Source organism: Ceratina calcarata, unplaced genomic scaffold (genome assembly GCF_001652005.2).
Source record: "Ceratina calcarata isolate Rehan_Ccalc_2016 unplaced genomic scaffold, ASM165200v1 scaffold48.2, whole genome shotgun sequence".
NCBI classification, from domain to species: Eukaryota; Metazoa; Arthropoda; class Insecta; order Hymenoptera; family Apidae; genus Ceratina; species Ceratina calcarata.
In genome coordinates this window covers 1672402-1687714 of record NW_017172225.1, presented here as the reverse complement: position 1 = coordinate 1687714, position 15313 = coordinate 1672402, and the positions used below count along the sequence as shown (strand labels likewise).

The window sequence follows — 15313 nt, the reverse complement described above, 5'->3', positions numbered from 1 at the left end:
ATTTTTACATGAAAATTATAGATCTCGTCGTCCTCTACAAGAAAGGCTATATGCAATTTTTCCGTATATCCAACGGTTTAGGAGTTATTGGCCAAAAACGAAAATTTGGAAGAAATTGAAGGGGAAAATCTCGGAAAAATCGAAAATTTTTTTTGTTGTTTATTATTAGCAATGTTCTTCCGACGTCTGATTTCTTTTTAAAAAATGCATTTCTAAAGTGCATAAACTTTTGGGATTGACTGTATAGCCAATATATCCTTAAGGACGAACGGAGCGCGCGCGATCCAAATGTTGACACCGCGATCGCTTTATCAGCATCCAAGGCTTGTCGAATGTTCATCGGGGGTATCCCCACGCATGGTACATATAAAAGCGAATGAACGATGTCTATCAGCGGAGATCGGGGAACGTTAGGTGTCGAGCATTTCTCGTTACCGTGTCGCTACGGCGCGAAAGTACTTAAAAAAGTATTCATCGTCTCACGTGTACACGCCTAACAGGAATGAAAACAGAAACGGTGAGTGATGATTGATCGTGATTCATTCCCCACTTACCTACGTACGTACATAACAATTTTAATGTTCGCGGAACTAATTTGCAAATGGCAACAGTGTGTTTGAAACGACACTTCACGGAAATACTGGCTGTAACTTAATTAGTTATCGAAAATGAATCATACAAGAATAGAATAGAACGATCACACTTGACTGTACAGCTACCTCGTAATCCTTTTGTTTCGTTTTTAGAATAGACTTTGTAAATTTTTTAAACGAAACTGAAACTCCTCTCTGAGTCATCCCTTTGAACCGCGACGCAAGAGTTGTGTTACGGCTTGATTGCGATTTTTCAAAGCAGCGAACAGCGGTGATAAGAGAGAATTTTACTCACGCGATAAGAGCCGCGGATGTAAAACGCTTAGGAACTAATCCGTCGCTATCTGCGATCGTAGAAACGTTGAACACGAATCATTACTTATGGAAATTCGGTAGAATAATGAAGAGCGGAACGGTCATCGAAATCCGGCATTCGTTCCGGACGAGAAAGATGAAAATCCGGTTGGCGAAGATGAAAAATCGATCTCTCGACGCTCGGATGCAGAGGAATCGGTGATTAGACACACGTGGAACAACGAGATCGAGTTCCTCATGTCCTGCATCGCGATGTCCATCGGTTTCGGAAACATCTGGAGATTCCCGTTCACCGCCTATGAGAACGGTGGCGGCGTTTTCCTGATACCGTACGTCATCATCCTCTTCATCGTCGGGAAACCTTTCTACTATTTAGAAATGATCATAGGACAGTTCTCCTCGTCCTCTTCGATCAAAGTTTGGAGCCTGTCACCCGCGTTCGTTGGTAAGCGCACCGGTTCCAGAACTGACATAATTCGTAGGTACCATTTATCTCGTCGTCGTTTCAGGTGTCGGATGGTCCCAGTTCTGTTCGACCATCGCGTTGATGACTTATTATAGTTCGCTGATGGCTTTGACGCTTTTCTTTCTGATCGCCTCGTTTTCCACCGAGTTGCCCTGGGCAAAGTGTCGAGAAGGATGGGACAACTGCTTCGATTCTAGCGGCAGTAATGGCAACACGTTCGCCGAACTTCTGAGTGGAAGCGGAGTAAATAAGAGAAGCTCGGCGGAACTCTATTTTCTGTAAACGAACTTTAAAGAAAATGATTCGTACGCTATGACGTAAAGCGATATGTCAAAATGTATGGATGATAATTGCAGCAAAGTTGTCCTCCGAGAGAAGGATAGTATCGACGATGGGATCGGGTTGCCAAGTTGGGAGTTGACGCTTTGCCTGCTCGTCAGCTGGGCGACGGTCGTTCTGGTCACGTTCAGGGGTGTGAAGAGCTCCGGCAAAGCTTCCTATTTTCTCGCGATCTTCCCGTACGTGGTTCTGATCAGTCTGTTGATCAGGGCAGCGACTCTGGAAGGTGCTGGCACTGGAATCTTGTACTTCGTCGAACCGAAATGGAACAAGCTGTTGGAGCCAGAAGTTTGGTACGCAGCCGTCACCCAATGCTTCTTCTCCCTTTCAGTTTGCTTCGGGGCGATCATCACGTATTCGTCGCACAATCAATTCAAACACAACATTTACAGGTACGACCATATTTCTTCTTAGATGCGAAGGACATAATTTGCAGCTCTTTTTTTATGCAGAGACGCGATGATCGTGACCACGCTCGACACCGTGACGAGTTTCATAGCGGGATGCACGATCTTCGGAATTCTCGGTAACTTGGCCCACGAGATGGGCGTGGAAAATATCGACGAGGTAGTCAAGTCCGGGGCTGGCTTGGCCTTCATCTCTTATCCTGACGCCATAGCAAAGTTCGAGTTCCTGCCGCAAGTAAATCGAACGAAAATATATACGGTCCGCTTCGGTTCTCGGAGACGAATTTGCACCTAGATTTCCTTCACGTGCATCTTCCCGTAGCTCTTTTCAGTACTGTTTTTCGTGATGATGTTCGTTTTGGGAGTGGGCAGCATCGTGGGGATGGTATCCGGGGTGATAGCCTGCTTGCAAGACAAGCTTCCGCGTTTGAAAATTTGGATGATCGTCGTCCCGGTTTGCCTGATGGGTTTCGCCGTCAGCACTATCTACGTCACACCGGTACGTAACGAATTGCAGAAATAGCATGATCGTCACAGCGTTACAGCTAAACGTCTCATTTGTACTCGTCACGCTCAGGGAGGTCAATTTTTATTAACGCTGGTCGATTACTACGGCACGTCGTTCGTCGTGTTCATCTTGGCTTCGTTCGAGATCACCGCCATAATGTGGGTCTACGGTTCGTACGGTCATTCCTATATCATTTTGGAACGAATTCTCTCGGAATACATTATATCGTCGTACGTGTTTTGAACAGGCTTAGAAAACTTGTTGGACGACATTGAATTTATGCTAGACAGGAAAACGAGCTGTTATTGGAAGATCTGTTGGATGATTGTCACGCCGTTCATTTTGATCATAATTTTCATTTACACCGTTGCGACCCTTTCTCCGTTGACTTACGGCGACAGAAGTTATCCGGCATCGGCCCACGCAGCTGGCGCTACTCTACTTTGCTTCAGCGTTCTCCAAATTCCATTTTGGATGATCGTCGAGATGCTCAAAAACAGACATCTCCCATTTTCGCAAGTACGCATATTTGCAATCCTCTACGATTCCTGTTTCCAATCTTATTGTAATCTAATTACGTGCTCGTGTCGCCAGAATTTGAAAGCGTGTTTCCAACCAACGAAGGAATGGGGACCGGTGGAAACAAAACATAGAAGAGCCTGGCTACAGTTCAAAGAAGAGAAACAAAAAGAGAGGATGTTTAGGACAGGGCCGAGGTGGCTGCAATTAGCGAACATCCTAATTGGTAGAAACGAAGAAAAGCACGTTGGAGACTGACACGGAATCTCCTAGGACATTATTTTCATTTCGATCGCCATTAAAAAATATATACGACCATGCCTCGATACTTTTTTTATATGTATTCGAAATAGACGGTATCTTCGGGAATAGATGATAAAAGATTTCTATCAATGCTGCCTCTCCATCTAATTTATCTCTTGAAAAGTCTTATCTAAAAATCGCTTTTAAGAATGTTTCGAATCTGTAAGTGCGGCGGTATATAGGAAAAATGAGTAAATTATGGTTAATGAACGACTGAGAAAAGATTTTGGCGTTTTTATTTTATGAGCCTGGGTGCACAAGATCGAAAATCCCTGGCCTGTGCAATGAGACGAGAACGCGAGACCATAAGATCGGTCTACTTGTATATCTCGTCCGTGGTCACACGTGCCTCGAGATAATTAACGAAATGGGTTATCCTGGTTATTAAGATAAACGGATTAAGATCGTCATATAATAATTTAGATTAGACCGTTGGTGTCGAAATTTCGTGTGGAATGTATAAAAATATTCGTAAAATTTCAGGTTCCCTCATAACCGAGAAGAGACGCGATCATCGCAAAGTTGTACCGAAAAAATGTATAAGCCACGTGATGGTTGAATTATCCGATACGATTATATCGAGGAATTCGATAACAGTAGAGATATCACGCGTTCAGAGCTGTTTCAAAAGTTTTTATTTCATCTGAAAATCGTTTGGACGAAACCGCCTTGTCGCTGGAATTTCTTTTCGGCAACAAACTCTTTCCATTTCGAGCGAATGTTCGGATCTTTCGGTCCCCATTCCTCTTCGTCCGGTCTGAAAGCTGCTTTGATAGTCTACGACAGAAGAATTGGATCACTATATCTCTCACCGTCGATAAAGGATCACCGGTCGCTTACCTCTATCAATGACGACGATCTGACCTCGACACATTTCTGTATTATAAAACCGACAATGACCGCGATTCCCACTGCCAGTAAGGACCATCCGATTCCTGAAACAATCGTTCCCGTTATGTATAGTTACTTCCCTCGAAACGAGAAACGAAACTGAATCGAAATCTACTGACCGAGAGCATATGTTGGAAATTGTACACCGTCGTATGTCGGCGACTCGTAAGTGGCAATCGTATACACCAAGATAATGATCATCAGTATCGGAGTGATTAAAGCCCAACAGACTCTCCAATAGATGGACGATCTCTGACCCAACATGAACTCGACGTCGTTCAAGAAGTTCGTCAGACCGTAGATCCAGAAGACCGCGGTAACTTCCAAAACGCCGACGATTATCGCAACGAACGTTCCGCCATAGTAATCGACCAGTGTCGTGAACCATTGGCCGCCCTTACGTCAACAAATCACGTTAGGACCGTCGAATCGGGCGAGAATTAAACGAGAGACTTACGGGTGTGATGTAGACCAAACTGACGAGGAATCCGACGACAGAAACGACGGCGACCAACTGCCAGTGTTTCACGTTTGGAAAATGATCGCAAAGTATACTGAAGATCGCTCCGCAAAGCGCCACAGCGCTTCCAGTACCCAGCACGTACATCATCACGAAGAACAGAACGGAAAAAAGTTGCGGTATCACGTCGAATCGCGACAGCGCTTCCGGATAGGAGATGAACGCCAAACCGGTGCCGCCTCGCACCACCGTTGATATATCCTTGGTGCCCATCTCGTGAGCCAAATTGCCGAGGATACCGAAACTGGTGAAACCAGCTATCAGACTGGTGATCGTGTCCAACGTAGTTACTATCATCACGTCTCTGGAACGATTCGAAACCGTCTTCTCATGTCGCGCGAACATACTTATCATTGTTAGTCAAAATCTTCTTTTCTATTTCGTCTCTCTCTCTCTCTCTCTTACCTGCTTAGCTTGTGCCTGAAATTGCTGTACGACGAATACGTGAGGATCGGACCGAAGCAAACGGACAACGAAAAAAAGCACTGTGTGATAGCCGAGTACCACACGGTCGGTTGCCATAGTTTTTCAAAGTGCGGCGTGACGAAGAAGAGAATTCCGTCCGCCGCGCCCTCCAAAGTGACCGCTCTAATTAACAAAGCGATCAGTACGACGTAAGGGAATAGTGCAAGGAAATAGACTGCCTTTCCCGTGCTCCTGACACCGCCGCAGAGCACGGCAAAGATCGTCGCCCAGCTTATGAAGAGGCAAATGACCAGCTGCCAAGACGGAGTACCGATTCCGTCCTCGATCGAGTTGTATTCGTTCAACACGATTTTCCTGAAATACAATTCCGCCGAGCTGCGGAGGGTGCTGTTGCCGACATTCGGGATAGTCGAGTTGGTACCTTCCAAGCCCTTCGAAGGGATGCACTGACCTTCCCAGTCGCTTTGACAGTAGGACCAAGGCAGTACGGCCTGGAAACTAGCGACGAGGTAAAAGAGAGTCAAACCCATTAGAGAACAGTAGTAAGAGACGACGCACGCGGCTGCGATAGCTTGTCCGTACCCCAGACCTGGTTCGTCGCGAAAAAAAGAAATTAATATCGGAATCGCGGATCGTGAATTCGTCGTTCGTCGAATTATCACCTTTCATAGCCGGCACCACGGCCCACAGTTTCACGCAAGATTTATTGGTGAACTGCCCGAGGAGAGCCTCCAAAAGGTAAAACGGTTTGCCGACGAATACCAACACGATTACGTAGGGTATCAAAAAGGCGCCACCCCCGTTTTCGTACGCGGTGAACGGAAATCTCCAAACGTTTCCTAGACCCACGGAAGTCGCGATACATGCCATTAAAAATTGTAGTCCCCCTCCCCATTCGTCTCTCTGCGGAATAAAAAAATAACGTCGAAGGGCGCCCACGTACCCATCCGTACGGAAAAGAAGGAGAAACGTACGCTGGGAGCACTCTGGTCCACAGTTTCCGTTTGCAAGTCGGACTTCTCTTGCGACTTCTCGTGAACTTTTGCTTCGGGACAAGCCTCGTCCATTTGAAACGACTCGTTCGTGTAACCATTTTGCCTCTGCAAACGATCTGCTCATTAAGCGAAACTGTTATTACCGTTCCATTTAATAGGATCTCTCGCGAAATATCTCACGTAGGTTCCGTTCTCGATCTTGTCCATCTCCTCGGCGTTCAAAATTCGGAAGTCCTCTCGGATTTTTCTTGTTTCCGAAGATTGCGAGTTCGAAAGTCACTGTTACCTTCTCCTCTCGAGTATTAAATGCACACCGTCCTATTTTATATTATTTCCATTTGACAAAAATCGTTCATCGTCTCCAACGATTCCACGAAGAAGTCGGAAGCTGCACGAGCCGCCAGCTACGACTGCACAGAAACAGTCCGCGCGAAGTGGAGCAGGTGAGTTTTAACGGCGCTCGCGGAGTTGATTAGATACGTTCGCGTCGGTGTGCATACGTTTCGTGCGTCGAAATTCATCTCCGTGCAATGCCGATGCACGTGCCGATAATAACTGCCGGAGACGTGCGGCTAAAAACAGCGAGACAGACGCAATGATAATCGCGCGGCGCCGCGAACGATGTAACTTTCTTGCCTAAGGATCAAACGCTGGATGAACTATCCTAAAAGTTCGCGGATCTAATTCGTTATTAACGAGAAATAGGCGAAATAAAATACGTATACAAAAAATGTTAAAGATAAAATGAGTTCGTAGAATGTGGCGACGGATAATCACACGGCTTTACGAATAGACGGTGTTAATCCTTTAATCGGAACCGCATCGTTTAGGTGTCGCGTAAAGAAAGTTCGCAACGCAGTTACATTTCTTCGCTTTCAACGTTCTCTACTGAATTACGTTCACCATGGCAGGTCGTGCGATCAAAATCCTTGAACGATATTAAAGCGTATCAGCGCGCATTCGTTGCTAATAATTACGATACCGGTATATTACAGCCTTGCGATCGGAATGCCTATTCTTGTTCCATATGCATATCGCAACTACCGTACAATTGCTGTTCGCGGTTATTGACGACTTTAAAATTATATGGGAGTATGGCGATTCGTCCTGCCACCGTACATTATCCACGCCTAATCGTTTCATTTAAGTTTATCACAGCTCCGTGCTATGTTTTACACGTATTTGACCTATTCCCTGATAAAACAATTCGTTATCATCGAACGCGGCTTTCCTTCTTAATCAGGAAATGATCGCTAGATTATGTTCTTAACCGCGTGCAATACATGTACGCACAATGTGCATGCAGTATCCAATATAAAATACATGACACGTGCGTATACTGTATTATACTACTGTGCGTAATCCCATTCAATCCATCTATTCGGAATCCATGACATCCGCTGATACCTGAAATATTTGCTGGATCGATTTCGCAACGACAAGTGACGGTAAAGTCACCGTCGCGAAGCTTTTGTCAAATTTCCGGTCGATCGACGGGGCAACACGAGGCTTTTCTCTTTTCTAGCGAAAGATGATTTAACAAATTCGACGGAGATACCCCGAAAGAGACGAGCGACGGCACAGGCCAGACGATGATCGATCAGTGGCAATCGATAATGGACAACCTGAGCGACATTTACTATCTCGTGCGGCTGATTATCCGTCAAGTTTCCATCTACTTACGGGTAGGATAATTAACCTGCTCGTTACGAGACGACCGAGCGATGAGATCATCGGCGGTCGAGGGACGAAGGACGAAATAAAGTATGATCGTTGCGCATTCCGCAGGATCTGATTCTCTACAAATTCTTTTGGATGGCTGCGAACGCCGACGAGTTCGAAGCTGCGGAAACGAAGCTTCGCGGACTGACGTTTAGGAACATGATAACAGACATCGTGGCGTTCTCGGTCATTTGCGTCGTTCTCTTCCTCCTCGTGCTACTGTCGTCCAAATGCGAGAAGGAGGACGGTCAGCTTTACACGGCCACAGGCATAGAAACGTTAGTCATCTCGTAGACTTATCCGAAAGGAAAATTGACTTCTAGACGAACTAAGACTCGATGACAGCGAACTCGGAAAAAGTTCCGACTCAGCTCGCGTCCTCGGCTCGTTTCCAACCGGAGTTTGTCCGAAACTGATTTTCCCACTGAACAGAGTCAGCGTGAATCTCCCGGAGGATCCTTTCCGCGTTTCGGACACGAGTTCCACTACCCTAGACTGCTTCCACGCCTGCGGAGACTCGGCCTACCCTCGTCGTCCGAGGATCCCGAAACGGAATTACTCAGACGAGGACGTCGTCAGGGTTCGATCGAACAGCGAAAAGAGGAAGACGCGGATTCAGAAGAAGTCGATATTCGCGTTGACCGCTGCGATTCTACCGCAGAACTCGCAGAGCACGCAAACTACCGACAAATTGTTCGTTCGTACTAGCCAGAGATGGCTGATCAGGCGAACGAGGAGCGGCCACGTTTACGGAAAGTATCCGATATAACGTGTTCAAATTTAGAAACACGTATATATATATACATACGTACATCTATCGTTTCGACCAAGAAAGCGAAAAAAGAGAAATGAGACTTCCGTGAAAAAATCGCGTGTCTGAAAAATCGGTAGAACTACGAGGATTCATAGAGAAACGAACGTAGCTATGTGGACTCTGTCCGCATCGTACTTTGTACAGTTTGTATATACATCATCCCACGCAATTTAAACGAAACGTCATCGTCGGGAGCTCGCAAGTAAGTCCTAATTGTTTGGCAGGAGGCAACATCAACGAACAAACTATCAAAGATATCCTTCAACGATATTCGTGTTCGTACGTCCAACAAAAGTATATATATTTTGTTATCAGCCTTTTTCGTAGCATTTTTTTTTAATTTATTTAAGTTGTGACAAAGTGCACACCAAGCCATTTATTTTAATCAGACTTTTGATGATCGACTTGTCATATCTCTATGTTGGTCAAGGGCATAAGTTTTTATGGTGTCTATTTTTTTTTTTGGAGATGGTTTTGTATTTTTATTCCTGTTACGAAATTTTCTTTACACTCGTACGATCCTATTTCTTCCGTCGTTTTATATACCGTTGTTGTATAGCATGTTGTGCGGTACCAATTGCGTGTATGCATGTACAAATAAATGCAATTGATTTACACGTCTGTCCCATTGATTGTCACGGGAAACTAAACGATCATTGTTCGTTATCGACGAATGATTAATATCGGGTATGAAACCTGAATGACGTTCCTGTATCACAGGATTAGATCAGACGAGATTAAATCGAATCCAATGATCCGTTAATCGGGTATCTTCGATTTCGACGAAATAGATACGTATAGCCAGAGATAAGTCATAAAAATCTAGATTAAGTGTAAAAGATAACGACAAACAACGACGTATGTATGTTTCTAAACAGTTTCGGTATCTCCTATGGATCGATCTTGATGCATCGATTTCATTTTCGGAAATGAATAAGTTTCGAATATTTATATAATACTTACTGTTATGATGATAAAAGACATTAATTACGTAAATGCTCCGAAATTTGGTAAGAAAACCGTGTTTCAATACATATCTACTGTCTCCTTCTAATGCACTATATTTCTTCTGCAACTTCCGGTTTAGATCTCTTCTGCGACAGCCAATATGAATCGCGGACGCATTTTACAGTCCCTTCCTGGTGAGTCCCTAGAGACGATGATCTAGCCAGCGTTCATCGATCCGCTTCGGAACCATGGAAACAGCCGACAGTGAGAATTCAAAACAATCATCCATTGAAATTCACGGTTCGCCTACCGACTTTTGCCACATCCAGCCACGTCTGAATCGACAGGCGTTCTTCGACGATGGATACGAAGGACAGCAGCGAGGAAGAGGAGGAGCGGAATGTGTCGTCGTTTACAAAATTCGACGAGAGTATCGTGGTAAGAAACGCCGAGGAGATAGAAAGCCCGGTGATTCGTAGACCGACCAGCTCCAGACGATCCAGGCAACGTCCGACGAATCCGAACGAGAACACCTCTATGGGGGTGAACTCGCCGAGGGATAAACTGTTCGGAAGGTAGAAAAGAATCCTGCGATTTAATTGACCCTGGCGACGTCGAGGTGCGCTTGCAGGTACTCCGACCGCGATAACAGCTTCGGAAAGTCGATGGTACTGAACAGCGATCCCTCGGACAGCGAGGAAACCGATGACGACGACATACAGGGAACGAGCAACGCTCAGCTCGTCGAGATTTACAATCCTAAGGATTTCGAGGATTTGGAAGTATCCATGGAAGCGAAGGAACTGTTTCAGAACATAATGAGGTATTCGAGCGATGTCTAAGTACCGCGTATCCACGCGAAACGCGTGCGATTCAATTATCTAATCGGCCGTGAAACGGGAATAATCGTGTGACGTTTACCTCTGTTCAGGTACACTCCGCAAAAGGTAGAGCTGAACTATAAGCTAATACCGTTTATACCCGATTATATCCCGGCTGTCGGCGACATCGACGCGTTCATAAAGATCCCGCGACCAGACGGCGTCGAAGATAAAATCGGTTTGACAGTACTGGACGAGCCGTGCACCGATCAATCAGACCCGGCCGTGCTTCATCTGCAATTGCGCAGCCACTTGAGAAGCGCGGGTGCAGCCAGGCAGGCGGTGATAAAACGAGTCGAGGACGCAGAGAAGAACGGGAAATCCATCGAGAAGTGGATAGAGGACATAAATCAGCTTCACAGAAGCAAGCACCTGCCCGCTGTTCAATTGACGAAACCGATGCCAGACATCGATTCGTTGCTTCAGCAGTGGCCGCCGGAAGTCGAGGAGAAGCTGAACGAAGCCGAGCTCGACTTTACCCGTTTGAACTGCGATCTACCGGAACTGGTCGATCTCGTCTGTAATCTCCTCGACATTCCTTCAGAGGAAGACGACAGATTAGAAGCGTTACACACGCTCTTTACGCTTTATCTCGAGGTTCGAAACGTTCGAGCACAAAAATATTGAATACCTCAAGCTGAGGGTTCGCGTGTAAATACGTTTAATCATTGACATTTCGCATCGTTTCCTCTTTTTATTGTATCATAATATGGAATGTATACACAGACGAAAATACATGTATACTTGAGAAAAGTACGAGATTAGCCTTGCCATCATCAATTACTCATTGTCAGACACAACTACAGACATCCCTAATCGGAAACGTAACTTATGATTATCAGTATCAATTTCGTAATGTACGGAATTAATTTATCTCGCGTCAAACGACTTTAAAGAAACGAATACATCTTTTATGCGACGAGATCAACGAGAAGACTTGATCTTCTATTGAAAAGAAAGACACGGGTGACTCGACGATACAATTACGTCGAGCCAGTTACCAATTCGATGAAGGGGGAATCACTCTTGGTGATCCTGACTCATTGTAGAATACACGAATACAGTAAGCGTGGCGAGCGTTTCGCTTTGTGTGCTACGCGTGTACGTTCAGTGTAAGTGTAGTAGACCAGACGCCAGTACATACACGCGGTTTACCTAGTCAGAGTTACGACGGAATACGTTTTTTCAACAATGAATCGACCTGTCTTCATTCTCTAATTAATGCGGTAACAATTAACGACTTTATAAAATAATGACGAACACTCCGACGCACGTGAATGTGAGAATAAACAGCAGCATCGATGACGTCGTTGAGAATACCGAGAACGACGAGGATGACAGAGTAAGATTGTTGAAACCGAGGAACAATTTTGCTTCGTATTCGAACGAAGATATCGACGTTCGGTTTCGGGTAAGAACCAGATTATTTAATGAAGATATATTAAGAATGATGCAAGCTCATAACCTTGCACTGTATTCTCTCTGTCTCTCTCTCTCTCTCTGGTTGAATAGAACGTTGCCCCAGACCGTGCGTATCAATCGTCACAAAGTATTATCGAAACAGTTTCCAGCAATTCAAGGAGGCTAAACACTGAAGAAATAGCTGCTGGTGCCACTAACTTCTTATCGGCCAATTACGAGGTACACGTCACAATTGTTCTGCTAACATTCGAATTCAATCGCGTCTACGTTTACCGGGAAATCTCCATGTCATTCACCGATTTACATTCCCCACGAGTACTCATCCGTATTTTTACGTTTCCCCAGAGTTTAGACTATGACCCTTGTGAGAATCATCTTCTTCAAAACGAGGAGAGAAAAAAGGGGTACAAGTTTGTAGTCAAGAAGAACATTGCCAGGTGGTTCATCTTTCTGTTAATAGGCATCTGTACAGCTGCGATAGCTTCTTTTGTGGATATATCTATAGAAGAATTAACAAATTTAAAGTATAGTTGCCTAAAATATTGTATCCTTCCGTACTGTACCGCGACTGAAATAGAAATAAATGTAATAGTATACATTATATCTTATCGTTCCTTATATATTAACGAAAGACGTTGATTCGTGCGTAAACGATTGCATATGGTTACCGTATCTATTATGGTTGGCCCTCAATTTTTTACCAGTCTTGGTAGGAGCCGTTTTGGTCTCCTACGTGGAACCTGTCGCTGCAGGAAGTGGCATTCCACAAGTAAAATGTTATTTAAACGGTATCAAAGTACCGCGAGTAGTACGTATTAAGACGTTAACGGTAAAAATTATAGGAGTAATTTGCACGGTGGTCGGTGGTCTGGCCGGTGGCAAGGTGGACATTATTTACTTTTGTTTGTCCGTCCGTTGAAAAGGAAGCTGATTGAACGCGAGATAATTGTAGGAAGGACCCATGATTCATTCCGGGGCTGTGGTAGCGGCAGGGATATCGCAGGGAAAGAGCACTACATTTAAGAAGGATTTAGGTATATTCAAATACTTTCGAGAGGACCACGAGAAACGAGACTTCGTCGCGGGAGGAGCGGCTTCCGGGGTGTCCGCCGCATTTGGAGCACCGATCGGTAAACAACGACGAAACGTAACGCTGATACGTTATAAATACTAATCCGTTGATTAAAAATAATGTAGGAGGAGTGTTGTTCAGTATCGAAGAGGGAACCAGCTTTTTCAATCAGAGTCTCACGTGGCGAACATTTTTTGCTAGCATGATTACTACGTTCACGCTGAACGTCATCCTTAGCACATATCACGGTCGGCCCGGTGACCTTTCTTATCCAGGCCTACTGAACCTTGGGAAGTTCGAGTCGATCCCTTATCAAATTTACGAAATACCATTGTTCATGATAATGGGAACGATCGGTGGACTCCTGGGCGCTGGTTGGAATCACGTGAATTACAAGATCAGCTGTTTCCGCCTGAGATATGTGAAAAGAAAATGGTTGAAGGTGATAGAAGCTCTCTCGGTCGCCGCGATAGCCGCAACGATGGGCTTCACGATGCTTTACTTCATCGACGATTGTAAACCGCTGGGACAAGATCCGACCAAATTTCCTGTTCGGATGTATTGCAAGGAAGGCGAATATAGCGCGGCTGCGGCTCTGTGGTTTCAAACGCCGGAAAGCAGCGTGAGATCTCTGTTTCACGATCCTAAGGGTACGTCCGGAACTGCGCGAGTCCTTTTGATCGTTTCCGACGAAAATGATCGATCTTTTGTCGCACGTAGGTTCCCATAGAGACGTAACTTTAGCAGTTTTCGTTGTCCTGTACTTTTTCTTGGCTGTTGCTACCTTCGGTTTATCTATGTCCAGCGGACTCTTTATACCATCGCTTCTGATCGGTTCCGCATGGGGTAGATTGATCGGATCAGGCCTCGCGCAAACATTTCCAAATTGCGTAAGGCTAACGTGCAACAGATTAAGTCGAAAAAAATATTGGGCTTATTATATGTAAACTTGGGTATAATTGCAGGTCGTTCTAGATCCCGGAAAGTATGCTTTGTTAGGCGCGGCCGCTCAATTGGGGGGAGTCGTTAGAATGACGATAAGCTTAACAGCTATCCTAATAGAAGCTACTCAAGGAATATCCTTCGGTCTGCCAGTTATAATAGTGCTTATCATGGCTAAATGGGTTGGAGACTTCTTCAACGAGGCATGGGAATATTTTACAGGCTACAAATCGGTATCAGACAAACACCTTTCATCATATCGATTTCCTTCTTCAGGGGATTTATGAAATTCATACGCAAATGGCCGGAGTTCCCATATTACCGTGGGAACCTCCGCCGCTATCGAATAACATATATGCTAGCGAGATAATGAACCACCCGGTAGTAACGTTGAGAACGGTAGAAAATGTAGGCCACATCTTAGAACTCCTTAAATGCGTTACGTTTAACGGATTTCCCGTAGTTGATCCTCCTAACAGCGATCAGGTAACTCAAACGTTTACTTCTACACGAAATTTATTGCTCTACTTACGATCGAACGTGTTACAGATGGAAATCCACTCTTACCGGAGACTTCGAGGGTTGATATTACGTTCCCAGTTAATAGTATTGTTGCAAAATAAAATGTTTAACCAGTACGAGGAGAAATGGGAAAAGTGCTTAGATATTAAAATGTTCAGAAAGGAATATCCCAGATACCCTACGATCGAGCAAGTGATGATAACGGAGGTTGAAAAAACATATAGCATCGATTTAAGACCCTTCATGAATCCTTCCCCTTATACTGTGCAACATGTTAGCATCTTCATACTTTCTTAGTTTGAAGATTATAAATACGAATATTTTATTAATCGTTTCTACCCCACAGTCTGCCACACTGCCACGAACGTTCAGGCTTTTCAGAGCTCTGGGACTTCGACATTTACTGGTAGTCAATGATACGAACGAGGTACACTCATAGATTCATATTCAAATACCATATTGCAGTATAAGAGATACATGTAGTAAACTGCACGTTTCCTTTAGGTGATCGGAATTATTACGAGAAAAGATGTTGCCAGATTTAGGATATGGAAACACAGAGGACGAATGGGGCTAGACGAGTTATTAATATCCAATAAGATCTAGTTTAGTTTTATTATCTGACTCAGGTATTAACGTATCAGAAGATAAAAATAAGATATAGTTTTTCTATATGCTTGTAAAAGAGAATTGAAATATAATATTTAT

The 15313-nt window shown here is 44.6% G+C and overlaps 5 protein-coding genes across 8 annotated transcripts; 4 read left to right on the top strand and 1 right to left on the bottom strand.

Annotated features, from left to right (window-relative positions):
- The first annotated feature begins 410 nt into the window (after nucleotides 1-410).
- Nucleotides 411-3617, top strand: LOC108627593 (sodium-dependent nutrient amino acid transporter 1). Of its 2 annotated transcripts, none has more exons than XM_026815707.1 (9): nucleotides 411-517; nucleotides 990-1353; nucleotides 1418-1652; nucleotides 1731-2105; nucleotides 2166-2355; nucleotides 2443-2619; nucleotides 2698-2797; nucleotides 2915-3147; nucleotides 3223-3617. In XM_026815707.1, the coding sequence occupies exons 1-9, from the start codon at nucleotides 503-505 to the stop codon at nucleotides 3403-3405; spliced, it is 1872 nt and encodes a 623-aa protein (XP_026671508.1). In that variant the 5' UTR covers nucleotides 411-502; the 3' UTR covers nucleotides 3406-3617. The 2 variants fall into 2 exon arrangements, with proteins under 2 accessions (XP_026671508.1, XP_017884391.1); XM_018028902.2 differs by having other exon boundaries at nucleotides 2876-3147.
- Nucleotides 3618-4069: 452 nt separating this feature from the next.
- LOC108627592 (sodium-dependent nutrient amino acid transporter 1-like) lies at nucleotides 4070-6582 on the bottom strand. Its single transcript, XM_018028901.2, has 8 exons — nucleotides 6463-6582; nucleotides 6262-6387; nucleotides 5950-6190; nucleotides 5267-5876; nucleotides 4799-5165; nucleotides 4461-4737; nucleotides 4291-4385; nucleotides 4070-4227 (listed from the first exon to the last, which is right to left on the bottom strand). The coding sequence occupies exons 1-8, from the start codon at nucleotides 6487-6489 to the stop codon at nucleotides 4090-4092; spliced, it is 1881 nt and encodes a 626-aa protein (XP_017884390.1). The 5' UTR covers nucleotides 6490-6582; the 3' UTR covers nucleotides 4070-4089.
- Nucleotides 6583-6639: 57 nt separating this feature from the next.
- LOC108627922 (uncharacterized) lies at nucleotides 6640-8791 on the top strand. Of its 2 annotated transcripts, none has more exons than XM_018029518.2 (4): nucleotides 6640-6725; nucleotides 7808-7967; nucleotides 8071-8282; nucleotides 8437-8791. In XM_018029518.2, exons 2-4 carry the CDS (start codon nucleotides 7875-7877, stop codon nucleotides 8771-8773), a joined length of 642 nt encoding a protein of 213 aa, XP_017885007.1. In that variant the 5' UTR covers nucleotides 6640-6725; nucleotides 7808-7874; the 3' UTR covers nucleotides 8774-8791. The 2 variants fall into 2 exon arrangements, with proteins under 2 accessions (XP_017885007.1, XP_026671510.1); XM_026815709.1 differs by lacking the exon at nucleotides 6640-6725 and adding an exon at nucleotides 7690-7730.
- A 1148-nt stretch (nucleotides 8792-9939) lies between these two features.
- Nucleotides 9940-11553, top strand: IFT46 (intraflagellar transport 46). 2 transcript variants are annotated; one of them, XM_026815708.1, is made up of 4 exons: nucleotides 9940-10030; nucleotides 10114-10341; nucleotides 10398-10589; nucleotides 10698-11553. In XM_026815708.1, exons 2-4 carry the CDS (start codon nucleotides 10127-10129, stop codon nucleotides 11272-11274), a joined length of 984 nt encoding a protein of 327 aa, XP_026671509.1. In that variant the 5' UTR covers nucleotides 9940-10030; nucleotides 10114-10126; the 3' UTR covers nucleotides 11275-11553. The 2 variants fall into 2 exon arrangements, with proteins under 2 accessions (XP_026671509.1, XP_017885006.1); XM_018029517.2 differs by lacking the exon at nucleotides 9940-10030 and having other exon boundaries at nucleotides 10108-10341.
- Nucleotides 11554-11735: 182 nt separating this feature from the next.
- ClC-b (chloride channel protein 7) lies at nucleotides 11736-15307 on the top strand. The gene is made up of 12 exons (XM_018029516.2): nucleotides 11736-12058; nucleotides 12160-12288; nucleotides 12415-12613; nucleotides 12702-12952; nucleotides 13022-13199; nucleotides 13267-13791; nucleotides 13862-14031; nucleotides 14107-14286; nucleotides 14360-14569; nucleotides 14633-14878; nucleotides 14952-15032; nucleotides 15110-15307. Exons 1-12 carry the CDS (start codon nucleotides 11900-11902, stop codon nucleotides 15209-15211), a joined length of 2430 nt encoding a protein of 809 aa, XP_017885005.1. The 5' UTR covers nucleotides 11736-11899; the 3' UTR covers nucleotides 15212-15307.
- Nucleotides 15308-15313: the final 6 nt, after the last annotated feature.

Bases quoted from the DNA above. Each gene is read 5' to 3' on its own strand.
- LOC108627592 (XM_018028901.2), bottom strand. From the start codon at position 6,489: ATGGACAAGATCGAGAACGGAACCTAC. The intron at 5,877-5,949 runs GTGATAATTCGA...GCGACGAACCAG, and splicing joins CGTGGTGCCGGCTATGAAAG to GTCTGGGGTACGGACAAGCT. The intron at 4,386-4,460 runs GTCAGTAGATTT...CGATTGTTTCAG, and splicing joins ATTTCCAACATATGCTCTCG to GAATCGGATGGTCCTTACTG.
- IFT46 (XM_026815708.1), top strand. From the start codon at position 10,127: ATGGATACGAAGGACAGCAGCGAGGAAGAGGAGGAGCGGAATGTGTCG. The intron at 10,342-10,397 runs GTAGAAAAGAAT...GTGCGCTTGCAG, and splicing joins AGGGATAAACTGTTCGGAAG to GTACTCCGACCGCGATAACA. The intron at 10,590-10,697 runs GTATTCGAGCGA...ACCTCTGTTCAG, and splicing joins CTGTTTCAGAACATAATGAG to GTACACTCCGCAAAAGGTAG.
- LOC108627593 (XM_018028902.2), top strand. The intron at 2,106-2,165 runs GTACGACCATAT...TTTTTTATGCAG, and splicing joins TTCAAACACAACATTTACAG to AGACGCGATGATCGTGACCA. The intron at 3,148-3,222 runs GTACGCATATTT...TCGTGTCGCCAG, and splicing joins GACATCTCCCATTTTCGCAA to AATTTGAAAGCGTGTTTCCA.
- LOC108627922 (XM_018029518.2), top strand. From the start codon at position 7,875: ATGATCGATCAGTGGCAATCGATAATGGACAACCTGAGCGACATTTAC. The intron at 7,968-8,070 runs GTAGGATAATTA...CGCATTCCGCAG, and splicing joins AAGTTTCCATCTACTTACGG to GATCTGATTCTCTACAAATT. The intron at 8,283-8,436 runs GTTAGTCATCTC...CCCACTGAACAG, and splicing joins ACGGCCACAGGCATAGAAAC to AGTCAGCGTGAATCTCCCGG.
- ClC-b (XM_018029516.2), top strand. From the start codon at position 11,900: ATGACGAACACTCCGACGCACGTGAATGTGAGAATAAACAGCAGCATC. The intron at 13,200-13,266 runs GTAAACAACGAC...AAAATAATGTAG, and splicing joins CGCATTTGGAGCACCGATCG to GAGGAGTGTTGTTCAGTATC. The intron at 14,032-14,106 runs GTAAGGCTAACG...GTATAATTGCAG, and splicing joins CGCAAACATTTCCAAATTGC to GTCGTTCTAGATCCCGGAAA.